General features: G+C 52.6%; 1 protein-coding gene across 1 annotated transcript in view; it reads right to left on the reverse strand.

Moving 5' to 3' along the window:
* PTPN5 (protein tyrosine phosphatase non-receptor type 5) overlaps positions 1-25,925 on the reverse strand; it is a gene marked incomplete at both ends in the record, with an annotated part of 36,472 nt that continues 10,547 nt past the window's right edge. The window contains 12 exons of the mRNA XM_080695643.1: positions 1-94; positions 468-581; positions 667-827; positions 3,008-3,118; positions 3,600-3,737; positions 3,922-4,001; positions 7,836-7,920; positions 9,718-9,907; positions 11,032-11,273; positions 11,666-11,749; positions 11,985-12,089; positions 12,619-12,821. Of these exons, the coding sequence (XP_080551769.1) occupies positions 1-94; positions 468-581; positions 667-827; positions 3,008-3,118; positions 3,600-3,737; positions 3,922-4,001; positions 7,836-7,920; positions 9,718-9,907; positions 11,032-11,273; positions 11,666-11,749; positions 11,985-12,089; positions 12,619-12,821 (1,607 nt within the window). The remainder of the gene's footprint in view (positions 95-467; positions 582-666; positions 828-3,007; positions 3,119-3,599; positions 3,738-3,921; positions 4,002-7,835; positions 7,921-9,717; positions 9,908-11,031; positions 11,274-11,665; positions 11,750-11,984; positions 12,090-12,618; positions 12,822-25,925) is intronic.

Consider the following 25,925-nt stretch of genomic DNA (forward strand, 5'->3'; position numbering starts at 1 on the left):
TCACTCTGGGGATTGGCGTGACAGCTGCTTCTCATAGAGGCTCATGACGTGGTGCACAAACTGGTACTGCTCGCAAGTCTGGATCATGCCACCCCTGCCCGGCAGAGACCAAGGTGGGGATGGGCTGCAGGAGGGGGTCCCAAAGCCCACAGAATGCCAAGCTTTTGTGAGGCACGCCAGGGGCCTTGTCCTGTGCCGCTTGGAGGGACCAGCACTTGGCGCCACTGCCCTCTGCCCCTCCTTAGCAGGGACACAGATGACATGTCCCCGCTGTCAGCCCATCCTGTCCACCAGATCTGCTTCTCTCCCCACTCCCTCCAGAAGAGGAAGCATTTGGATCCTGCCCCTCGATCAGTTGTCCTGTCCACTCCTCCTGTGCCTGTCAGTCCATGCCTGGTGTGCCGTCTGCCCCACCCCAGGCACCTGTCAGTCTCCCCCATGGGCCCCACTCCCGACTGCAGGCTGACCTGTCCTGGCGGAGCTGGCATGTGGTCTTCAGGATGTCCACCACACCCTCATGCCGCAGCTGCTGGCAGCAGATGCTGGTGGCGATGAAGCATCCGGTCCTGCCGATCCCGGCACTGAGGGTGCGGGGACGTGTGGGGTGAGGAGGACAGCCCAGGGCATGGGGATCTGCCCCGCCCCCGTGAGTGGCTGGGAACCCACCTGCAGTGGACAACAATGGGTGCGCAGCGGGGTCCCTCCTGCTGGGCTGCCTCCTCCACCTCCCGCACCAGGTGCAGGAGTGGGGGGGCCCGGTCTGGGGTCTTCTGGTCAGGCCAGGATGTGAACCAGTAATGCTTCAGGCCTCGTTCTTCGGTCCCGCTCTGTCCAGGAGACAAAGGCCCACCCCAGATATGTGTGAGTGCTTTCAGCCCACAGACCACTCAGAGGTGGAGACAGGACAGAGGACAGGACACAGACCCCGGGCCCTCTCAGCTACCCCACCCTGCCCAGGGGCAGGAGGCAGGCCCTGGGTCAGCCGGTCAGCAGCACTGGCACTGGTCTTCTCTTCTGGTCTGGCCAATGACTCTAGGATCATCCATGAGAGCCCAAGGGTCTCTTCTCCAAGTCGTTACTGTCCCGAAGCTCCTTATTGTGACAGATGTCCCACTTGTCACTCAGCCACATGACCCGGAGCCCCAGGACTCTTCCTCTCCCTGGCCATGCTGGCTCCCCACCCTACCATCCTCAGCAAGAGCCCCCCCCCCCGTGACCTTTCTTATCTCTCCATGGTGTTGAGATCCCTCCTACCCCTCTGACCGCCCAAGACCCACAGGGATCAAAACAGTATGGACTCGCTGCTCTGTGCTTATAACCTTTTGCTATGAAGCAAATGTGACCCCCATGCCCAGATCCGTGTGAGGGTGTGTGGAGGTGGGGCCTCTGGGAGGTGATTCGATCATAAAGGCAGAGCCCACAGGAAAGAGATCCATGCCCAAGCCCCAAGGGCACCTTCCTCCCTCTGCCTTGAGCCAGGACATGAACCTTCACCAGAACCTGGCAGGGGAGGGGTCGGCCTTGAGCACCTCAGCCCCCAAAACCAAGAGGCAGATTTGTCCTTTACAAGGTATTCAGCCCATGGCATCTTCCACGGCAGCCTGGGCAGACCAAGGAATTCTTCACCATTCTAATTGTTCTTTAAATAAAACCCCTTCTCCTTAGACCTTCGCCTGGCAAAGACCGCAGCACAAGACCTCTCCAGTCAGATGCACACTTGCACCCCACCCTCCTGCACATGGGAGGTTTGAAGCCAGCCAGTAGGGCAGCACACAGGCGTGCGTGCACACACGCAGCTTCCCGCCCTCTGTGCCTTTGCTTTCACGGTTCCCCCTGCGGGAATGCTTTCTTCACTTGTTCACCCTCTGTCAACTCTTCCTCATCCTTCAAGGCTCCGCTCAACATCTGCATCCAGGAAGCCCTCCCCGAGGGTGCCCCCTGGCAGACCATCCCATATCCTTACCCATCTCTAGCTTACTTACCATCTTATGGAGCTTCTGGAGGAGAAAATCCAGGCTTTGGACAGCTGTGTTCCCAGTACCCATCCCAGAACCACGCCCGGGGCAGGTGCTCGGAACGGGTTGTGGACAAACAATTGCAAGTACTTTCAAACCCCAGATGCCCTGGATCTTCCCTCACTCGCCTCCCAGCACTGAGAAGACTAGGCCGACCCTGGCCCCTTCACCTTAGTCTTTCTGGGAGATTTCTACTTAGGTCTTGGGACTACTGGCTGTGACAATCCCCAGGGGGTTTCTGGAAGGACAGCAGCAGCTTCTTGATGACTGGCTCACCACTTCCACCCCTCAGAGTTATTATAGGAGACTCCACCTCCCCCAAACATGGCTCTTAACATTTCTCGAAGTCAGACTCTACGAATCCCTCTGATTCCAAAGGAACAGTCTCTTCTATTATGCCGATCCTGGAAGAAGCACAACTCTGGGGTGGGAGGATACCTCCCCCCACTCTTCTGGGCTGTTTCGTATTGCTCATATTTTGTTCAGCTTCCTTTTTCTTGCCATTTTCTGTTAACCACAGCCTCCCTGAGCAACAACCCTAAAGGAGTGAGAAGCGCCTGCCCTCTGGTGGACACACTGGGCATTACAGGCCAGAAGCCCAGCATCCCTGATGGAGATGTTTCTAGCCTGCATCTCAAGGTCAAACAGGACCCTCATTTCTAAGGACAAGGCTGGAGGCTGCTGATATTCTCTCACCCAGATAGTCCTGGCCAGGGGAGCATTTGAAGCAGAGCTAAAAGACATTATGAATGGCAGTGGAGAGAGAGAAAGTATGCCCAAGAGCATTAAATTCACTGTGGTTTGGTCCTACCTCAAGTCCAAGTTCATTCACCCCTCCCTGACCCCTGCTTATCAGTGAATCCTGGGAGTGACAGAGGCCTTTATTTCAGCCATTGGAGACTTGAGCTCTTTCTTTGTGGACTCCCCAGATAAGCCCCTCTTCCCCATGTGCTGTCTGGCCCCGCCCAGCCCCTCCCAGCCCCGGGCCTCACCCGGAGGGAGATGAGTCGCAGCCGGTAGTCCTCTGTGTGAACGACTTTCTGCACAGTGATCTCCACGCCATCATGCACCACCTGCTCCTCCGGCCAGTACTCGGTGCATTTCTGCAGGGGCCGACGTCAGGCTGGGACACCCCACCCACCCCGTTTCCCTCTCCTGCTCTCCCTAGGACCCGCCAGAGCCGAGGGATATGCAAGGACAATGGGTTTGCTAGAGAGCATTGGGTCCAAATCTCAGCTCCTTCTCTTTTTTGAGCCTCAGTTTCCCCATCTGGAAAGTGGAAATAATACCCATTTTGAAAGACTTCTATGGGGATTCAATGTTACATGCTATTATGGGTACAGACATTGCCAGCATCAGTCCCAGCAGCCAGGGAGGCAAAGGAGCACTGTGTTTAAGATTACGGGGTGGGAGAGGCAGGTCCAGGCTCTGCCTCTTAACCTCTCTGAGCCTCACGTGTCCTCACTGTAACAGTGGAGCAAATGCTACTTGTGGAAAACACTACTTGTGGATTCACATGAAAACGAGACGCCGGGTGCAGGGCACAGGGCACAGGGCCTTGGCGATGCTCCACGGGGGGCCTACCTCGTTCATCTCCTCGATGTTGGTGATCATTACGATGATGGGCGTTTGCTCCTGCCACACCATGCGCCAGAAGTCGGCCACCGTGCTGACGATGGGCCCCTGAGTGGCGATGTACACCTTCTCCTCCCCACCGTAGCCCTGTGGCCAGCCAAGCCCAGGCTGTTAGGGTTGGAGGCAGTGCTCCCAGGGCCCAGCCCCCATGCTAGTCTTCTCTGGGGGTGTCAAGACCCAGGCTGGTTCAGGGATAAGCTTAAAGAAGGGATTCCACCGCTTCAGGCTTCCCCGTTAGTGCCAGGCTGCGGGGATGGGGCTACGTACGTACCCGGATATAGTTGGCGTTGATATAGGAATTCAGAGGATCGTCAGGGTCGGGGGAGGTGAGACACACTCTGCTGTGGGGATCTGGGGTGGGAGACAGGTGGGGCTGTCCTACCTCAAGATCACTTCCCATCCTGAAGGTACTTGTAGAGCCCATCTTCTCCAATCCACTCCAGAGCACCCACACTTCTTCTGGGGCCCTAGCAGTTCTTCCTTCCCCACCCAGTAGCAAAATGCTGACCCATCCTTGGTCTGTGAAGGCCAGTGAGTGCCCAGAACAAAGAGTCGGGAAGAGGCAGAGAGGCCCTGGGTTCCTCTGTAGGATGGGTGCCTGCCCTTCCCGTGCCCCTCAGGCTGCCCTGTACCCTCTGCACCTGGTGCTCTGGAGTAGAGAAGGTGAGTTAAGAGAGGAAGGGTAGAGGCAGGCAGCAGCTAGAGTTTGGGTCCACCCTGTTGCTGTCTTCTGTACAATCCCATAAAGCAGGAAAACAGGTAAAAGTTCTGCACCAACAGTAAAATGAGCCGGGCGTGGTGGCACACGCTTGTAATCCCAGCATTTGGGAGGCTGAGACCTGAGGATGGAGGTTCACGACCAGCCTCAGCTACTTAGTGAGGCCCTCTGCAACTCAGTGAGATCTTGTTTCAAAATAAAGAATAAAAAATTGGGCAGGGGGTGTAGCTCAGAGGTTAAATGCCTCTGGGTTCCATCCCCATACCCGCAAAAACAAACAAACAAACAAACAAACAAACAAACAAACAGTAAAACGTTTTACAAATATAAAGGGCTGTTATGATTTGGGGTTTGGGGGAGGAAGCTGAAGGAGAACGCTGTGATGAAAGGGTAAAGACTTCCACGTCTGGAGTGAGACAGCGGGGTCTCACGGCACACACACTTCTCACGAGGGGCATGTTCCCCTCCCCTCAATCTTTTCACGTCAGATCCCATGGTAACAGACTCCCTTAACATCCTGTTCTCTTCCTGGAGTGGGATTTGTTTCGTTCCAGCTGGAGCCTCCCTGTATTGACGAGGCTGTCAGCCTGGGAGGCTGGGACGGGGATTGGGATGTTCTGTGGGCACACAGGGAAGCTGGCTGGGGGCCTGGAGCCTGGGGCCTGGCTGTGCTTTGTCGCCAGCTCACCATCTTATCCTTCCTCTGGGTCTCGGTTTCCCCAGTGCAATAGGGAGGCCTGGATTAAAGGTGCTGCCAATGTGCACATCTCTCAAAGGCAATGTGTGTGTCACTGAGTCTATGCCACTGAGCCGGAGTGCCGGATCCTGGCTCTATGACTTCCTGGTCAACACGGGCCATTTACTTACTCCCCCTGTGCCTTATCTATAAACTGAGGATACTTCTTCTATAATGACCTCATTTATCTTGTAATGGTCAAAGGACTTGACGTCACTAAGTGAGGCTTTTAGCACAGCAAGTAATGCAGGCCAGCAATGGTAAACACCACAGAGGAGGTGGCTGCTCTTGTTACCATCATGACAAGTTCTACCTTAATCAAATGGGTATAAAAAAGGATCTAAAACCTGTGGGAGCAATGGGGGGTGATGTGCATCGGGTCCCCTCTCCAGCTCTTGGCCCAGCCCAAACCTGGGTCTTGCCAGGTGACTTGTGTGTGAACAGTATTCATAGAGAGGGGCAAGAAGGGTGGCAGGGCTGGGGAGGAGCGAGGATAAGCAGGAGTTGGGGGGAGCTTCCAAGTGTCCAGCAGAAAAGAGGAACAGGAAGCTCTGCCTGGGCCATCCCCATCCCTTTGTCTGTACCTGACCAGATTAGGCACTAAAAAGGCAAAAGTGGGCACTGCCCCTTTGACCAGGTGCCAGGGCCTTCGGTACTAAAGAACCACCGTGGTGATGGCAGTAATTTGACTCCGCCAGCCCCTGCTGAGCACTAACTCTGTGTCTGGTGTGACTTCCAGATTAACAAGCCATGGTCCCTGCCCCAAAGGAGGCACAGAGTTGGGCAGGCCGGCAGCCAGTGTGCGGCATCTGTGCGCTGGGCCCTTGACTTGGTTATGGTGATGAGCCTCTTGGAAGAGGGGGCACCTGTCTGGGGCTGGAGGACCAGTAGGACAAGGAGCAGGGGACCCTGTCCCATCTCATTCAAGTGTGCATGGCAAGATAGGGATTGGCGGGAGAGATAGCTGGAAAAGAACCAAACCATGCTTAGAAAGGGTGACAATGGTGTATTTAAGGAGAATGGCGTGATTACATTGGTTTGGCTCCATTTTGGTGGCAAGGACAGAAGGACAGGGGAGGAGAATGCAGAGGGCAAGAGATCAGTCATGAGATTATTGCAATGATTGGAGAAAGAACTGTCAAGTGTCACGTGTCAAGGGACTGCCCTGCATGACTGGCCCTGGGGTCCTGATGTCATGTAGTCTGTGTAAACGACACCCCTTGGACTTGGGCAACAAGGATGCTTGAACCCCCCAAAGGCTACTTGGTGTTAAGAATGGAGAAGAGGAGCTAGATTTCCTTCATTCAGTCCTTCCCTTCTTTTCTTTCTTAAAGGTGCAGAAGGTCACCCTTGGTACCAGGTGCCAGGTCCCCTTGTGGTGAGCGGAAGGAGAACCATTCCCCTGTATCTTGTTCTCAACTCTGCCCTCTGCATCACTGATCACTGTGACTATGACTGTCCAGAGACCTGTCTCTCCCACCAGGCTGGGAGTGCCTTGTATGCAGGGTCTGGATTTCACTCCAGAAGCATGGCCAAATGAGTGGGAGAACTGGCCCTAGGGTGTCCTGGATCTGAGGGGTAGCCTCTGCTGAGCTGAGCTGCCCTCTGCCCCTTACCCAGTTCTTACTGGATACAGATAAGACTCTGTTGGTATTGGGAGCCTGGAGGCTCAGGGCATGGCTGGAGGCCGTTTGATCCTCTCGGCAGTCCAGCAGGATCATGTGGAATGTGGCCTGACTCCAGTGGCCATTCTGAGTAGCCAGCAAAGCTGCAGGTTTTGGGGTACATGAGCTCACCCGCTACCTCCAAGTAGAGCTGGAAAGGGGAGGGCAAGCTGAGGGAAGAGGTGAGCAGCCTTGCCTAATGCATCCTGGCCTTAAATGGTGCTTTGTTTAACCGGAACTACCTAGAGACTGAGTAACCATAGCAACCACAAGTCGATATTTCAAAAGTTAAAAATAAGTCATGACATCTTACATGTTGTTGGAGATGCTGATGGCAAAACTGCCTTTTTAAAACCTCGTTACTCTGTGAACTGACTAGAGTAGGTTTTTGGGGATCCACTTTCGACAAGTCACCCCCAAGCTATCCCTGGGGGTTGGGGCCAGAAGATGGTAGGGGTAGCAGGCAGCCAGGGGTTGGAGAAAAGTTACCTGAATGTAACCACAGGGAAGAAATGGCAACATTAGGTCACCTGGTCTCACTGCTGCCAAAGGAGCCAACAGCCTCACTTGAACACACCGAGTGACAGGGAGTGCACTGCTGGACAGAGGCAGCTCCTTCTCCTGCGGGGTGGCTCTGCTTGCTAGAGGACTGACAATATTGTCAAGCTGGACACAGGTAGACCAGAGAGCCTGATTCTGGGGCGACAGAGGCCTAGGTTTGAAACTCAGCTCTATTTCCCAGCTGTGTGATTACGATGGGCCACTTAACCTCTCTGAGCCTCAATTTCTTATCCTTAAAATCAGCCCACTCTGAAGATGAGACGCTACCATTCCTGCTCTGCACACTGTCTAGGAGCCACCCTTTCTCCCTGGGTTTCTGCTGAGCCCAGCACAACATGTGGCCAGGGGGCAGTGTCCAGGCCATTCGGTGTGTGCATGGGAACCAAGCTCTGCCCTCAGCCCTCCATCCCTCTCCCCCAGGGAGGGTCACTCCGGAAGGCCTGGTTCTGGGTTTCCCATCTTCCCAGCTGAGGGTGAGGCAGCCCCAGGCCCCGGGTTGCACTTACTGGGAAGGATGGTTTTGTACCGGTTCTTCCGCACCAGCCCAGGGATGTCATACTCTTTCGGATCCACAAAGTTCATGGGGATTTCCTGTGTGATGAGGACATGGGGTGTGATTAGCTGCAGGCCATCCCTCACAGATGTCCAAATCCAGGTTGCCTGTCCCCAACTTCTGGCCCAGGAACTGGCTTACATGAACACGTTCATTCAACGAACAGATACTATAAAACGAGTTAGCACATATCAAGCATTTAGAATAGAGCCCGGCACACACAGGGTGTGACCTTTGCTGCTCTGTGTTCCTGCCCTGGGATCCCCCTCAGGATCACAGTTCATGCTGCTCGCTCTGTGATAACGCCTGTCCCACCTTCCTCCCTGCACGTCCCATCTATCTGAAAGACCACCACCTCTGAGAAGCCATCCTGATTCTCCAGCAGGAAGGGAGCCTCCTGCTGAGCACCCGTGGGGGGCATGTACCTCCCCATCATCCTGTCTCCAGAGCACCAAGTCTCACTCCCTCCTGGCGTGTCGGGTCTCTTGTGTCTGGCCCCTTTTACCTCTCATGGCACCTGGCTCTTCCCTGTCATCAACATGACGTTCTCGGTCCTGCCTCCAGGTCTGAGTTTATGTCACTGCACTTGTTGGGAGCCCTGGTCTCACCCCTCCACCTCTCCAAACTGTTCCCATTAAAGTTCACCCCTGCCCCATCTCCTCTCACGAGTCCCCAAGGCACTGGCCTTGGCACTCACTGCCTCCGATCTGTCCACGCAGCTTAGTACTTGATGGTGTGCAGTTTATATTGTTCCTTAGTTTGGACACACGATATGGACTTTGTAAAATGCAGATCAGAAAACCATCTAGGGTGGTTGGAGAAGCAAGGGGAGAAAAAAAGATGCACAAAAGTTTCCATGTAGTGGATGAACATTCAGGCCATGTTCCTTCCTCTCTGGCCAAATCTCCAGTCATCTATTGGACAGGGAAGGTCATGGAGGACAGAAGCTGTTTCTTGATTGGGAGGTGAGGTGGTGGAAGCTTGGAGCAGGGGAGATGGCAGACAGAGGCATGGGGGAGTCCCGGCAGGAGTAGAGTGGGGCATAAGGCTGGCAGAGGAGGCCTGCACTCGCCTGACACAGGCAGGCTGCTTCCTGCTGCAGGGTGCCGAGCTCTGCAGACCCTGGAGCAGCGGGTCTGTGGGGATGGCTGCAGGCAGCTTCACTGATGAGCTTGTGACCCTCAGCTCTTCCCTCCTTATCTTGGGGCCCTCCGGCCAAGACAGAATGACGGGGCACCCCCATGGGGCAAAGCCCAGGTGTGTGTGTGACTCAGGGACTTGGTATCAGGAAGCTCACTCTTGCTACCTAGTGCTGAGCCTCATCACAAATCTACCCTGTATGGTCAATAAAGACCCCAACACATTCTCCCGGGTCCTAGCTCTCCACTCAGGCAGGTGAGCAGGGCTGTCACTTATGGGCTCCTCAAACTCAAGCTAGAGCCCCAGGGGTGGGCAGGGGCAGGGGGAACTGGAAGAGGTGTCAAGAGGATGAATGCCACTGGGGGACCTCGGGCAGGGGAGGGTGGGGAGACAGGAGAGTGGAAGAGCTTTCCATGGCTTTGGGAGCACAGTCCTGGTGACAGACTGAGCACGATATGCTCACATAACAGGTCTCTATCATCCTGGCAGCAGCCCTGTGTTTTACATCCCATTTTCCAGATGAGGAAACTGAGGCTCAGTGAGGCAGTTCACCCGAGATGGTGGGAGAGCTGATAAGGGGTGATGCTGGTCCACTCGTGGTTGATTGTCCCCAGCCTGGTGGGGTGGGTGAGTGATGTGGGGGGCAAGCAAGGTCTGCCCACAGGGGTGGCGGTGGCCGGCTCGAGGGGACTCACAAAGAATTCAGCCTGCAGCAGGAAGGGGTCCAGGGCCTTTTCGTGAAGTTCCTCAGCCCGGAGGACACGGGAGGCGCTGAGCAGGTACTCGTGGGCTGACTCCTCGCGGGGGGACACGAGGTAGCCGAAGCCCTCCTCTCCGCAGCCTGGGGTGCACATGTCCAGGGTGAGGGAGACGTTGGAGCCCCTCCTGGAAGGACCAGGAATGAGGAAGTGAGTTTTGTGCAGGGAGAGGCTGGAGCTGGGGGCTTCAGGTGTGGAGAGGAGAGTCGGGTGATCAGGGGTGGGAGAGGGAGTGTGGTAAGACCCATTCTTAGGAGCATGAGTCTCAGCCCTGGTGCAAAGCCTGCTCCCCTGTCTGGCTCCTGCAGCAGAGCAGCTGAGTGGGTGCTTGGGGCCCCAGCTCCCATCCAAAGCAACTCAAATGCCCCCCTCAGGACTCTTGGTCATTGCTGGAGGCAGTGCCACCCAAGGCCTCTAGGTGGCCCCAGAGGAGGCACCTGGGGCAAAGAAAGGGCTCAAGCCCCAGAGGATAGCTCTGATCCTCCACAGTCCTGATATGAAGCTGCATGGCCATCTTGTCCTGGAGAGGCCAGGACTCTCAGCTGCCAGAGAAGTGAAGGGGTGTCCAGGGCAGCACAGTAGCAATACTGAATGCTAATAAATACCGATTCTGTTATGCTCAGTGTCTGCAATAGATTGAAAGGGCTCTTATTATACAGAGGGAGAACTGAGTCCTCATGAGGGGACAAAAATTGTCTATGCTTGGTAAGGGCTGGCAGAGATGAAGCAAAAAGCTAGGTTTCCTGACTCCTTGTCCAGTGCTCTTTCTATGGCATCATGTGGGTAGCTCAAACCTGGCATGATCTGGTTTGTACCTGGTTAGGCTCTGAAAAGAGGGTGTCTACACCTCCCAAAGTATGCTCTGAAAAACACTGGGAGACACTCTAGAAAAGGGTTCTGGGGCCAAATAACTTTGGGGAATGCCATATACTATCCCCTTGCTGGTTTACCATGAACACAGGTCTGTCAAAAGCCCTCACAAGTCTTGCAGTAAGGAAACCTACTCAAACTTCCTTGAGCAAAGGAAAGTTTGCGGATGTGCATACCGCATAGGCCTACATGTGTAGAAACAGTATTTTTTAGCATTCATCTTAGGGCTCACAAATCACTTGGAGAGCAGGTGTCTACACTGGCTAAGCTACAAGGCAAACTCTGTCTGGGGCACCAGGAGTCAGGGCCAGCCTCTGCCCTTCCGAATGGAGCTGACAGCTGGAGGGCCCGCCAAGCCCGCCCCTCTGCCACCCCTCCCACCTCTCCTGCAGACCCATGGACTTGACGGTCAGCGAGGCAGGGTCGGCCTCAGGCTTGATGTCCATCACACAGTCAAACACCGGCGTCTCGGGCACCGGGTCCAGGTCCAGGAAGTCATCCTCCACTTTCTCCTCCATCCACTCTGAGTAGGTGAAGGAGGGCTGGCGGCTCACGGACTGGCGTCTGTCCTCTGGGGGCAGTGGAGTGGGTGGCTCTGGGGGGGACTTCAGGAGGTGCCACACCTGGTTGGGAGCACAGGGCATGTTGGACCTAGGGCCGTGTTGGATGTACCCTGGTTTCCTGGGATGCCTGCAGGATCCAGCCCTCTGCCCCTGCCGGCCTAGAGAGCAGATCTCCCGGAATCTCCTGTCTACAAGGCACTGCTGCTGGCCTAGAAAGGAGGTTCCACCCCTCTGCCTCCCTGCCCCTCAGTTTCTTGTGGGTTCAGGCCTTCTTGGTGGGGCCCAGGGGTTCTCCCTCCCCCAGCCCTTTCCCCAGCCCAGATTGCTGCAAACCAGTTTCTAGGGAGGCCAAGTTTCTAGCCTCTCCCCAGGCTGGGCACACTGGCAGGAGACAGAAGCAGGGCCTTGGGTCAGAGGAGCAAAGAACTGGGGAGGGGCAGGAGGTGCCTTACCAGGGTGGTGAGGAGGACCAGGCCCACCGACAGAGAGACCAGCAGCAGTCTGGGGACGCCCCAGGTCTCAGCGCCCAGCCAGGCCTGAGGAGCATCAGACAAACGGGTCAGGGCGGAGGAGGGGCCGAGCTTTCTACTCAAGGGAGACAAGACTGAGGCTGGGAACTCTATACCCAGGTCTGAGGCGAGGAGCAGGCAGAGGATGTTCAGGGGCTCAGAAGTATCTCCTGGACTCCGAGAAGGCCCTTCCAGTGGAGGAGGGTGGGACTGGAGGCCCCCAGCTCATCCCCCGCCCTGGGGTTCCCCGGGGTGTACTCACCGTGGGTCCCAGCTGTTTCAGGAGTGTGAGCGAGGAGAGGAGGTCTGTGGCGTTCTGCAACCAGATGTGGCCATAGCCGCTGAACCACAGCACCCCACAGGCAAGCTGGGGCAGTCAGGGGGAGTGGGCTGAGTACAGAGCCCCAGCTCCTCGCCCCATCGTCTCACCTCCAGCCCCAGCCTGGGCCTGCAACGAGGCTCCCGAACCTCTCAGGTCCAGACTGGGTGGCTGAGGGGAAGGCCCAAGTACCCTGTCCCCAGAGGAGGCCTGACTAAAAGCAGTCAAAGTGATACTCTTCCTAGAGGAGACCCCACAGGTACATACATAAAAAGGGACGCCTCCCAGAAAGGCCTCCGCAGGCAGGAAGGTCTCAGGACCAGTGGTCTAGGGTCAGGCCCTGAGTTCCCTGATCTCAGGTCAGGGAGAGCAGAGCCTGAGGGGCTTTAGCCACTGAAGCTGTAGTGAGTAATCCCCGCCTTCCCCTCATCCAAGTCTGGAGAACCTGGAGTCACCGAGGCCCCCAAGAAGGCTCCTCATCCCTCGCCTCCCTAGGCAGCCATCTTGGGGAGGACGTGGAAAACCGTCCCTCCCCCCACCCCCTCGCCAGGCCTGGCGAGGCCCATGACAACCTTACCAGTAACTGCAAGGCAGCGAACAGGCACAGGCTGCTCCTGACACTGAGGGAGGGGCTCCCAGTGCCTCCAGGTGGTGGTTTCTGAGCTGGCTCTGAGGGCGGCGAGGGAGGTGGGGGTGGTGGCATCTCTCTCTGTGCCTCCGGGAGCCCCGGGAGCCCCTTGGCCTCGTCCGGCGCCTCCATCACTACCGGCTGGGGGAGACCTGTGGAAGGTGGGACAGGCCGATGAGTCCAGCCCTGCCTGCGCACGGGGCTCTGCTGTCCCACGGCTGTTTCTAGGGTGGTGGTGGCTTCTTCCTGATCCGGGATCAGCCAGCGTGGCTCCACTTCCAGCAGTCACCCTCGATTAGCAAAGCAATATTCACCTACCTTCGTCAGAAAGAGCTAAGTGTGGGTGGACAAATTATTTCTCTTTTATTTCTCCAGTAACAGAGTTAAAATGGCAGGAGGTTTTTCAGAGTTAATATCGTTGTATTTACGCAGCTTCATTCTTTTCCATTTCTTAAGGAAACAAAAAACAACCACCTCAAACTCAATTTAAAAGGAAAGAGAGAAAAGACAGAGCATAATCAGGCCGTGACCCGGAACGACCCACCTACGCCTGCCCTCTGGAGTTCTGTCTTTTGGGGTCTGGACCCCGACTGCGGCTGGAGCTGGGCTCTTGAGATGATCACAGCCATGTGCCTCCCACCTCAAGACCCCTAGCTTGAGAGGGGCTGGGGCAGTCAGGGCGGTATAGAGGAGATCTTAGTGTAGCAGACTCAGTACCAAGGTGTCTGGGATCCAGTTCTGGTCTGTCCTTAGTTGGTGTGACCTCAGGAAAGTCACTCCCTCTTGGGGCCTCAGTTTCCCCACGGAAATGGGGGTTGGACTCAATCCCTGGTTTTCGAACTATGCTTTGTAGAGCCCTAGTGCGTGCGTTCTTTCTTTCTTTCTTTCTTTCTTCCTTTCTTTCTTTCTTTCTTTCTTTCTTTCTTTCTTTCTTTCTTTCTTTCTTTCTTTCTTTCTTGGTGGTACTGGGGTTCTTGGAAACCCTTCTACTTCCGGGCTAGACTCCCAGACCTATTTATATATATATATATATTTTTTTATTGGAAACAGGCTTTCTTAAGCCAGCGCGGCTGGGTTTGAACCTGCGCCATCCTCCTGTTTCTGCCTCCCAAGCACGGGGATTACAAGCGTGCACCACCACGCCTGGCAGCCCTAGTGCTTTCTTTTCTTTTCTTTTTCTTTCTTTTTTTTTTTTGTTTGTGGTACTGGGTATTGAACCCAGGAGTTCTACCTCCAATCTACACCCCCAGCCCTATTTTTTTCTTTTGAAACAGGGTCTCACTAAGTTTCAGAGTGCCTAAGTAGCTGAGGCTGGCCATGAATCTGTAATCTTACTGTCTCAGCCTCCCAAGTACTGAGATTATAAGCATGTGCCACCATGCCCATCTCCTAGTGCTTTCTTGAGTACAATAGGGCCTGGTGTCACATCTTTTGAGGCCCTCTGTTTGTCCCTGATCCATATGTAATTTCTGCTAAGATTATTTCAACAGTCCACTACTAGCATATCTGAATGCTCAGATCTGAGCCCCTGGCTGTGGTGTGGGGATTCCAGTGGCATCCACCCTGCTGAGTCCTGGATGTTGAAGGCCTCCACACAAACTCACATTTTAGTTTATTACCAAGAAGGGAGGGACCAAGAAAGCAGAGGTGTGCAGCTTGACTGTTGGGATGGGCACATGCCCATGAGACACATTGCTTTTTCTTTGGCTGGATTACAACAGAACCACAGGAGGCCAGCAGAGCTGCTGGTACATGTGCTTGCTTATACTCAACAAACATTTACTGAGCCTCATCCACAGTTGGTGCAAAGAGCCTTGGTCCAGGTGGCCCTTTCTTCCCAGTCTGGCCCAGCTGGTTCCCTTTCTGCTGTGTCCAGCCACGTTCTTGCAGCTCCTCAGGTGAGCAGGCGCCTGTGCTTTGCAAACGTGATTCCCTCTACCTGGAACATCCCTTCAACACCCTGCTCCCCTCCCTTGTCTCTCATATACCTTGCCAAGGTAACTCCTGTTCATCTTGTACAGTTCAATCCAGAGTCCTGTCCTACCATTTACTAGCATCCCGGGCCACTCCTCCTCCACACTACCTGGGGGAGGCAGGACTCCGTTCTGAGTGCTTTACATCATTAGCGGATGGACTCTTCACAGGACCCCTAAGAACTTGGTACTGCTATCATCCCTATTTTACCGAAGAGAAAGGTGAGGTTCTGAGTGGTTAAGAGACCACCCTTAACCCTTGGTGGTTACTATGTAGTCCAGGGCCACTTAGTGTAGCCAGTAGAGGTGGGTTCCATTTGAGGCAGGGCCATGGGCTCCAGGCTACACCACCTTCACTGTGGTTTATAATGATCTGTGGAATGACGCCTCTATTCTCCTGGAAGTCCCGTGAGGGCAGGAATGGTCTCAGTTCTGCTCATCATGACTGTATACAGCATCTCGTACAAGTCTTGGCATGTAAATCTCTAATAAGTATTCACTCAACTGGTGCTTGATGATGGGCAAGTGACAATCTTTTACTCGGTTCTCTTACCTAATAAAGGGGGATAATAATACATATTTTGAAAAGCTGTTATGAAGACTTTTATTTGACATTGTGGTACGAGGATTGGACCCAGAGATGTTCTACCTCTAACCTACATCCCCAGCCCTTTTTATTTTATTTTTTAAATTTTGAAACAGAGTCTCACCAAGTTGCCAAGGCTAGCCTTGAACTTGCGATCCTCCTGTATCAGCTTCCCAAGTACCAGAATCACTGTGCCCAGCTGTTATGAAGACTTTAAATACTGTAGATAAAATACCAAACATGGTGCTTGACATTTAGTAGGCACCCAATAAATAGCAGACTATAATGATGAGTACACATAATACTTCCTTTAAAAGGCCACAGGTCTTGGCGGTAAAACAGATCAGTAAATATGTTTACAATAGAATGCACTACATGATACATCTAAGTCCTGGCGGAGCCTAAGAGGCATCTTCCCATGGAGGGTGCAGTAACTAATTACCTAGGTAGTCAGCTCAGATTCCTGGAGCAAGGTAAGACAGGAAAAGCTGCCGCTAGAGGGTGGATCATGTGGGAAGCCAAGTGTTTCTACCATTGATAGCAAAGAGTTGATTTCTCGAGGGCAAGGTCTCCACCCACACATTTGACAGGCAAAGCCAAATAAGGACATGTGGAAGGGTTACCTGGGGTGACCTGGTCTGTATGCCTCAGTTCTGTAATTCACATGCTATGGATCCTGGGCATTTCCTTCTCTTCCCTGGGTCTCATCTTCCTTAGGGACAAAAAGAGGAGCCTGAACTAGCACTCAGTTCTTAGATGCTTCTGCCAACCTCAGAGGGGAGGGAGTGTGGGCCTCCAGGAATAACAGCGAGCTCAGATGATTTTGGACTTTGCCGTCTTGAATTAAACTGTCTTGCTGTTCTGTACCCTCAAGTCTATCTGCTCTCGTTTTGATAATAAAATGTTTTCTTCCCCTCCCAAGGCTTCAAGTCAAATTTCTGCTTCAGGAAGATGTGTGACATTAATCCTGTGGCTTTGCCCTCAGGGGTACATGCACCCAGGTATGACAAGCAAGGGACGTGCCTGCAATAAAATATCATGCAGCCGTTATAAATGACTGTGTTGATGAATATTTAATAACCCGAAAAAAACTTTTGAAAGTATGGAGTAAGAAAGGCAAGGTTATAAAACAGTATGATCTCATTGGCCTTAAAAATTAAGAAGGATGTGCCTATAAAAGGATGAAGATTATAGGCGCATGCCTATACGACCAGTACTTGGGAGACTGAGACAGGACAACTGTAGGCAGGTTCCATGCCAGCACAGAATAACTTAATAAGACCTTGTTTTAAGATAAAAAAAAAGGGCTTGGGGGTATAGCTCAAGCTAGAATGCCCCTGGGTTAAATCTCTAGTAGCATTATATATAAAAAAAAAAAGATAAAGAATAGCTGATGTAAGCCGGGTGTGGTGGAGCACTCTTGTAATCTCAGTACTTGGGAGGCTGAGTCAGAAGGATCATAGGTTTGAGTACAGCCTCAGAAAATAGTGAGACCCTGCTTTAGAATAAAATTAAATAGGGCTAGGGATATAGTTCGGAGGTAGAATGCCCCTGGTTCAATTCCTAGTGCCACACACAAGAAAAGAATGGCTGATAATAAGATGTGAGGTTTGGGGCTTGGAGGTCAGCTAACATGCTTGTGGCCTTGGGTTCAATTTTCAGGGCTGAGTGAGTTGGTGGACTGGGGGAAGAGAAAAGAACAAAGAAATAGGCTGAAGAGGAAAGGAGAGTTAACATGAGACTGCAGAGCAGGGAGAACAGCCAACTCATGGCACACAGTCAGTGCTGAATGAATATTTACAAGGTAAATAGGAAGAATATAAGAAGGGCGTTGACCACAGTTCTCTGGGAGGAGGCTGAGATTAGAGGTAGTTTTACTTACAAATCCTAAATTTCATGAACACACATATATTTGTAGTGAGAAAAATATTCTTAAAAAGAGATGAGAGCTCTGAGATTACCATGACACTCAGTAATATTCCCAGGCTTTGGGTCCTGACTTTTCACCTGACACATCTAAATGAGTACAGTGTGCATTTGGACGTGTGGCTGAAGACCCACCCTGCAGAGCGGTGGCCCCGAACGCAAGCCCCTCTGAGGACCCGTGACGGTCACTTTTTCCTACACAAGATCGCAGGTTAACTGCCTTGCACATTGTGGAGGTGGGAGAGAAACTGCAGGCTGAGGGGGCCTTGTATGCAGATCTCAGAGACAAAGAAGATGCTTTTTAATTTTTGTTTTTAAACCACTAGGTACCTGGCATCCCTGGGGGCCTGGGGAATCTAAGTGATGGGTATTTCTTGGATGCCTGGTAGATGTACATCTTTCAGAGCAGAGTTTATTTTAAAGCACGCAGAAAGATACATTTCCAAACCCATCCTGTATATAATTGGGAGGGATGCACAGACCTCAGGTTAAGAACCCCTGATCTTGGGTGGGCAGTGGGGGTCTGTGCAGATGTAGAGAAGTGGGCTAGGAACCTGTCTCTCTGACTTCAGCCTCAGCTCATTTACGCCTGAGTCCACCACACATTTACTGAGCATCAGTTACACGCCTGTTTCTGGGAACCTAGGGACTCGCTTTCCTGCCATTCAGGAAGCACTTGCCGTGTACCTATATTGCAACTACTGGGCTGGGCTCTGGGATTCCTCAGTGAAGAAAACAGTCTTGACTGCACAGACCACTGGGGTCCTGCCTCCTAGACCCCACGCAGGCTCTTCTCCCTGCCCTACCCTCCCTTCCGCTCTCTCTTGTTCTGGGAATGACAATGCCACCTCACTCCGCGGCTCTGTGCAGCTCCCAGAGCGCTTGTGCACACGCAGCGGCATCTGCTCCCCTCAGCAGCCCTGTGAGGTAGACCCTAGCATCATCAGCCCCGCTTTGTCGGTGAGAGGCGGCTGCTGGTGTCAAGGGCTGGCTTCTCAATAGCTCACTGCGAGGTAGCTGCATTGCCACGCACGAAGCCCTGGCTGAGAGGCGGCTTGCTGACAGGCAGTGCCATCTCCGGCTCCTCAGGGGTTGAAGGGGATTTTCCAGGAGAGGAAATGGAGACTTAGAGCTAAGTTAAGTGTCTTGCCCAAGTGAGCGCAGACCTGAGTTTTGAACCCAGGACTTGCTGACACCAAGAGATGGTTCTGCTTCACCATCCTGCTTCTCAGGAAAGGGTCACAGTAGCAGAGGCAGACAGAATGGTGAGGTGGGAGGGAAGGAGGCCCTGTCTCTGTGGGAACCAGCTGCCTGAGGGTGGTGGTGCAGCGTTTGTGCCAGAAAGCCGTCTGATAGAGCCTCAGAGGCTGAAAGGTATGGAGGGAAGGGAAGAAACCCTGGGAGGAAGGAGGAGCTGAGCATCTCAGGTAAGGGCTCCAGGGATCCTGGGTAGGGCACCCAGGCCAGTGGCCATCAGATGTCACCTGGGGCATGTAGGGACACTGTGATCTCTCTCCTGTCACCCAGCTCTCAAATCCCACCAGATACTCTGCAGCTTCTCTGCCTCGGGGAAGGTGCCGCCTGAGCTCCAGAACCGAACCCTGGCTGCTCCGGCGGTGACTCATCCTCCAAGCTCCCGGGCGGCTGGCCCACCGGAACTGAAGCGGAAGGCTGGCTCAGCCTGTTCCTGTTTACAAGAGGGAGGCTCGGTCCCATTCAGCTTTTCTTCCTTCACAGTGTGGCCGAGAGTGACCTCCCAGCTAAGCCCACACAGTCACAGGGGACCAGACCCAACAGAAAATCGCATTCAGTCTTGCGCAGCCTTCCATCACCCAGTCAGAGCCTGACACGCCTTGAGAGGCATCAGGTCCAGCTTGCTAATGTCTCAGATGGGGAAACTGAGGCCCTGAGAGGAGATACAGCTTGCACAAGGTCAGCAGCCAGTGGGATGGCAGAGTTTGGGTGTCAGCTGCTACCACAACCATCATCACCTGACGGACTGATTTAGAGCATAGGCTGGGTGCAGCCCAGTGTTTTACCCATATTGATGCTTCCAACCCTCACAACAAGCCAAAAAATGTAGATTCACTTTTACCCACACTTTAAGGATGAGGACACCGAGGCACACAGTGGTGAAGTCACCACTTCACCACCTTGAAGTCACCAAGGAGTGCTAATAAATGGGTAGAAGCTAAGACTAGCACCCAGGCAGTCTACCTCCAGAGCCCACACTTTTCACCAACACACTACAAGAGTCTACCCCCGAGCCCAGGACCAGGCCTCTGCTTCCTGTACCACATCATCTCCGAGAAGCCTCCAATACCCCACCTCTGACCTATCAGAGTGATGGTTCCCGCTCCATGGCCAATCACTGTGTCCAAAATACCATCGTGAAGCCGGGTGTGGTGGCGCACACTTGTAATCCCCGCGCTTGGGAGGCTGAGACAGGAGAATTGTGCAGGTTTGAAGCCAGCCTCAGCTACTTAGTGAGGCTCTCAGAAACTTAGTGAGACCCTGTTTCCAAATAAAATATAAAATGGGTCTGGGAATATAGCCCGGATTTAGAAAGCCTCTGGGTTCCACACCCAGTACCAAAAACAAACAAACAAACAAAAAAAGAACATTGTGAGACATTGTTTTCCTTCCTTTATAGGATTACTGCTCCTGTCTTTTGGGGGTAAGAGAGATAAGGTAGCCTTGGGCAATTTCTTCCAGCTGCCACCTGGGGAAGGTGAACCACAGGGTTTGCCATGCATCATGCTCCTGAGCTGGCTTGGAGCAAAAACACTGTGAGCCTTTTGCTATTCAATACTCACAACCATGCTGCAGGTTGACATTACTGTCCACATCTTAAATGTGGAGTCACAGAGGCACAGAGGCGCTAAACAGCTTTCCTGGGTCACAGAGCCAGGAAATGAGAGACCTGGGTTTAAATCCAGGCCAGCAGGCTGCCATATGTATTGATATTCTCTTATTCCACAAGAAGGATGAGGCAGGGCAGGTGTACCAACCAGGCTTGTTTTGAATTTTTCTTGGGTAGGTCTGGAATGCAGAATCAAGGGAGGTACTGTGAAGGAAATGAGAGGGGCCTAGGGGAGGAAGGAATTGTCCCTGTGCCATGCTTGCCACCATGATCTCATGCCATTAGTACTACCTTGGGCTCTGAGAGGAGGGTCTTCTGGAGGAGGACTTGGCCTTGTTGGGCATGGATGTGGTCTCTGTCCTCATGGGGAAGCTGAGCCATCACTTCTGCTGGTTTTGGGGGGGTGCAGCAGGACACTAGGAGCCAGAGAGTATGTGGTGGGGAGAAGGCAAAGTCCCCCAGGCCAGTTTTCCACTTGTAATCATTAACTGAGCACCGGCTCCACACCCGACTCTTCACTAAGCCCATCTATAGCTTCTCCCAGCAAAGGCAAATGAATGGTAGATCTGGGGTTCTGGGAATCTGTATGGGCACCCCACAACTCCTCCACCATCAGTCCTGCTAAACACTGAGCAACAAGATGAAGAGAGCCATGGGGGTGGTGGTGGTGGCAAGATGACAGGCTGGGTGGGCAGCAGGCCCACCTCGGATGGTAAGCTGGCTGAGGACAGCTCACTCATCTCTGCTTTCCCTAGACAGGCAGGATGGCTGGCTGGGAAACAGAAACAGATTTGGGCCCAAGAGGATTGTGGAGTAGAACGTGGGTGCTTGCCACTTATCAGCCACGTGACCCGGGCAAGCTGTTTAATTGGTCTGCAACTCAATCCCTGTGGCGATCTTAAAATGTGTAAGTTCTGCTGGGCGTGGTGGCGCACGCTTGTAATCCCTGCGCTTGGGAGGCAGAAACAGGAGGATCGCGCAGGTTCGAAGCCAGCCCCGCGCGCTGGTTTAGGAGACCCTGTTTCCAAATAAAAATGTAAAAATAGGTCTGGGAGTGTAGCCCGGAGGTACAAGGGCTTCCAGGAACCCCAGTACCACCAAAAAAAAAAAAAAAAAAAAGTGTAAGTTCTTCAACATTCCTCCTGCCAATAGGCAGAGTCGATATACCCCTCCCTGGCTGATCGCCTTGAAGAAGGGAATGTGGCACGCATGGTGTTAAAGAAGCATGAGGCTAGGTTAGAAAAGTCCATGTAGCCTTTGCTGGGTTTTTTTGTGCAGAAATTTGACTGCCCTGAGGCTGCCTGGTGGAGAGGAATCATCGGCGACTGCTTCAAGTACTGACTTACTCATCCCTTGTAACTCTATGACATAGGCAGTCGGACCTTCCTTTCCCAGACAGGAAAACAGCAATGTGAGAATGACTTGTGCAAGGCCATCACACCTCCTAGACGGGAGACCCCTGTGGTCTGACTTTAGCATCTGTCCCGTGAGCCAGTCCTTGTGCTGCTGCCTTGAACTTGGCCTCCACTGCCTCTTCCTCCTCCTTGCCCCGGGGTGTTTTAGCTCATTTTTTCACCACTGTGATTGAAATACTTGATAAGTACAACTTAGAGGAAGAAAGGTTTATTTGGGACTAAAGGTGCCAGAAGTCAGTCCTTGGAGCCTTCAAGGCAGGAATCACAGTGGCAGTGCTTTAGGGTACGGTGAGGAAACATCCCTCCTACCTCAGGGTGGCCAGGAAGAGACAGACAGAGAGTAAGAGGAGGAGGCCAGGGACAGAAGCAGTCCCCAAAGCCACACCCCCAGTAAACCACCTCCTCCAGTCAGGCTACAAACCTGACTGACAGCTTAACACATGAGCTGCTCTGCGGGGCAATTTATACCCAAACTATAACATGGGGGGCATAGCCCTTTCTTCCAGGAAGAGAGGGCTGAGATCAGCTCAGGGTTGGGGGCACATGCCTCTCCCCTTGGCATAGTTCATCACACCCTAGGTAGGGGGACTTTTCTGGAGGCAGAAGCATAGAAGAACAGGGCTGGAACCAAGATGATGGGAAGAGGTCTGGGGACTGAGGGTGGGCACTGCTTAATCTGAGGGAGTGGCAGCGAGGATTGCCCATTCTTTGCAGACACCAGAGAGGCTGTGCCATGCAAGGGGGCACACTGGGAAGCAAGAATGGGGCCCGTGCCTGGCAGCTCAAGGCAGGCAGGTTTCCAAGTAATCTGATCTAGCCCTAGGACCTGATCCTACGAGTCTATGCTGCAGCTCTTCCTACCACAAGTGGCTTTGTTTCTGGGAATGTAGCTTCCGTGGTGGCTTGCAGATAAAGGTTTTGGATTCCTATGTTCTGAGATTTGAGGCCCAACTTTGCCACTTGCTACCTGTGTGACCTTGGCTAAGTGACAATCTCTCTTCTTCAGTCTCTCTTCTGCACAATAGGTGTACTAAAACTTTTTGCATAGCACTTTGAAGATACCATGAAGTAATACATACAAAATGCTTAGCCTAGAGCCTGGCACATGGTGAATGTTCAGTAAATGGCAGCCAGAGTTTGGGGATGAGAGGGAGAGGAGGGAGGGGATCACGAGGGAGAGGCAACCAGGAGGACTTCCCTTTCATCTGCCAGGTGAGCCCCTAGGAGGACAATGGGTGCCCCACCTGGAGTGAGCAGAGGCTTTGAGGCTGCTGGCTGGGGGCTGGGGTCAGGGGATAGAGTGAGATGGACTGGGGGTGGGGAGGCAGGGCAGCTTTGTCTCTGACAGCTAATTAAATCCAGAATGCTAGCAAGCTTTCAAAACAAAATGCGACTCAAGTACTCTTTGGATGGGATATAATAAAATGGTTCTATCTGAAACTGCAAACAGCTTTGTTGCTGCAAACAAAGGCGCCGTTCTTTGTGCCTCTCTGGAGCGGAGGCCCAAAAGTACAGGGTGAAAAGGGTCAATGAAACTCCGAGGGTGCACCCCTGCCTCGGCTGCCTACGCGGAGAGCTGAAAGAACTGACAGCAGAGACCCTGGGGCCATGGGGTATCAAGCCCTTGGTGACAAGACTTAGGTAGAAATGTATGGGGAAGACAGGACAGATTGAGACAGCACCTTGCTCCACCCTCCCATTTCACAGTGGAGGAAAGGGGTCCAAAGAGTAAGAGGCCGAACCGGGATTGGTTTGACTATAACCTTCTGGCTCAGCTCTCTCTCATTTAACCAGCACAGGAAATTGAACACGGGCTGCCTGTGGGTTTCTGAAAAGACTGTGGCCCCTTGGCAGTGGGAGGCTGGGTTCTTGCCTGGGGTTCTGGGGTGGATCTTGTTAAATGCCCTCTGAGGTCTATGAATGTCCAGATGACTGGAGAGTAGCAAGAGCATCCTAATGCTCCAGGGACAGCAGTACCAAGCCCCTAGGAGCTGTCACCACCAAATGGCCTCTGGCAATCCAGGAGACTCACAATACATTTATTTGCAAGGTGTCAGAAGGCCCAAGGGCTCTGTCTCTATCAGGCTTGGTGATACTGGGCATCTTATTGCCTCTGAGAGCCTTCTAGGTCTTCTGAAAACTCAAAGGGTAAGTTTTTAATTTTTAGAAATTTTCGAGACAGGCCCTTGCTAAGTTGACCAGGCTGGGCTTGAACTTGTGGTCCTTCTGCCTCAGCCTCCTGAGGAGCTCAGATGAGAGGCATGCACAATCATGCCAGCTCAAAGAGTGAGTCTTTAAGGGCCCTTCCAACTCTGAAGAACAACTGCATAAAAAAAAAAGAACACCACCACTCCAACACCGAGCCCGCTGCTTTAATTTAATGGCTTCCCTTTGATCTTAGGAGAAGGACCAAAATCCTTGTCAAGGCCAGTAAGAAATGGACTGTGCTTCTCTCTCTAGGATCCACTCACAGCATCTTCTTCTAGGTTCTCGGCTCTAGCTTCTTCCAGAATCAATGATTCTGCTCCAGTTATAAACACCAAAGAAATTATCATATAGTCCCTAAGCCAGTAGGTAAGCCAATGTTCCCCTTTTATGCTACCGGCTATATGCTGTGGAGAGCAGAGGCTTGTGCCACCACCATTGCCAGGGGGACTGGTAGGCCAAGAGTCCGTGGACTTAGTGGCAAGTACATACAGCCCTTAGGAGCACAGGACCAAGAGTTTAGGAGCACTTGAGGTGCTGAGGGATGAAATGAGATCTAGTACACATGCTTCTCAATTTATGATGGGGTCACGGCTCATTGAACACATTGTAAGATAGAAACGTCTAAAGAATGGCATTGATATACCTAACCCACGAAACCTCACGCTCAGCCCCACAGTGCAGGGAGAGCCTCAGCCGTCTGCTCTTGTGATCTCAGCTGTCAGTTTTGACTGACTGGGAGCTGGGGCTCGCTGCCACTGCCCCAACATCATGTTGGAGGAGCATATTGCTATCCCGGGAAAATATCGAAATTTAGAACTTGAAGTTTGGTTTCTACTGAATGTGTATTGCTTTTTCATCATCTTAAAGTCAAAATATTTTCTAACCATTGTAAGTCAGGGACCATCTGTACGATAATACACAATTAAAAAATGTAGAACCAGCCAGGCATGGTGGCACACACCTGTGATCCCAGTACTTGGGAGGTTGAGACAGGAAGTTTGCAGGTTCAAAGACAGCCTCAGCAATGTAGTGAGGCTCTCAGCAACCTAGTGAGACCCTGTTTCAAAAAAAAAAAAAAAGACTGGGATGTAGCTTGGAGGTAGAATGCCCCTGGGTTTAATCCCCAGTATAACATGCACGCACACACATTAAACACTGCCACCTATTCTACAAGGACACAGAAACAAAATGTACATAAAACACATTAACTACAGGGAGGGAGTGCAGTGGGAGATTAAAAAAGAAGGCCTAAGTAAGTATGAGAAACCAGAGCAGCCTTAGGTGGACCACTGCAGATCACCAAGGGCCATGGGCCCAGCAGTATGACCAAAGGTTTCCAATCTGGAAACCTTTCCTAATCTCTCCCTGCTCCCCAAAGAGAACCTGAATCAAACCACTGAATTGGAAGCTGGGCCAAATGTCCCAAGAGAAAAAACAGAAGCTGAGGGCCCTTCATCCTGTCTTCACCCTGGCACTGGAGAGGCCCCGGCTGCTGGGGAGCCTATATACCCCGGAGGGGAAAGACTTGTGCATTTATCTGCAGCAGAGCGGACTGTCAAGTGGGCCCTGAATCTCCTCTTCCTGAGCTGGTTCACTAACATGACCCCTGAGTCATTTAGTTGCTATCTGCTGGGGAGGAGACTTCTTGTCTTAGTGGCTGTCTCCACAAAGGCCCTCGCAAGATTAGCCAGCCCCTATTAGGATCCCTGGAGTTAGGTCGGTTGCAGGTTTTGGGTTTACCAGCTGAGCAAGTCAGTCCAAAAGCAGGTGACTTGACCCGCCCCTCCTTCACCCGCTGCTCCTTTTGCCTGTCAAGAATTAATTAGAATTTTGGAGTGGTCAATCTTTTTTTTAATTCATTTATTTCTTGTGGTACTACAAACCCAGGAGTATTCTACCACCAAGCTACATCCCCAGCTCTAACTTCATTTTTTATTTTGAGATAGGGTCTCGCTTAGTTGCTGAGACTGGCCTCAAACTTGCAATACTCCTGTCTCAGACTCCCAAGTACGGAAATTATAGGTGTGTAGCACCACACCCGCTTTTGATTTAAAAATAAAAATAATTTTAGAGCTGGGTGTGGTGGCACACACCTGTAATCCCAGTACTTGGGAGGCTGAGACCGGAGGTGCAGGTTCAAAGCCAGCCTTAGCAACTTAGTGGTGCTCTTAGCAACTTAGCGAGACCCTATTTCCAAATAAAAAATAAAAATAAAATTGGTCTAGGAGTGTAGTGCAGAGGTAGAAGGTCTCTGGGTTACATCCCTAGTACCACAAAACAAACAA

The sequence above is a fragment of the Muscardinus avellanarius genome (genome assembly GCF_963383645.1).
Source record: "Muscardinus avellanarius genome assembly, chromosome: 1".
NCBI classification, from domain to species: domain Eukaryota; kingdom Metazoa; phylum Chordata; class Mammalia; order Rodentia; family Gliridae; genus Muscardinus; species Muscardinus avellanarius.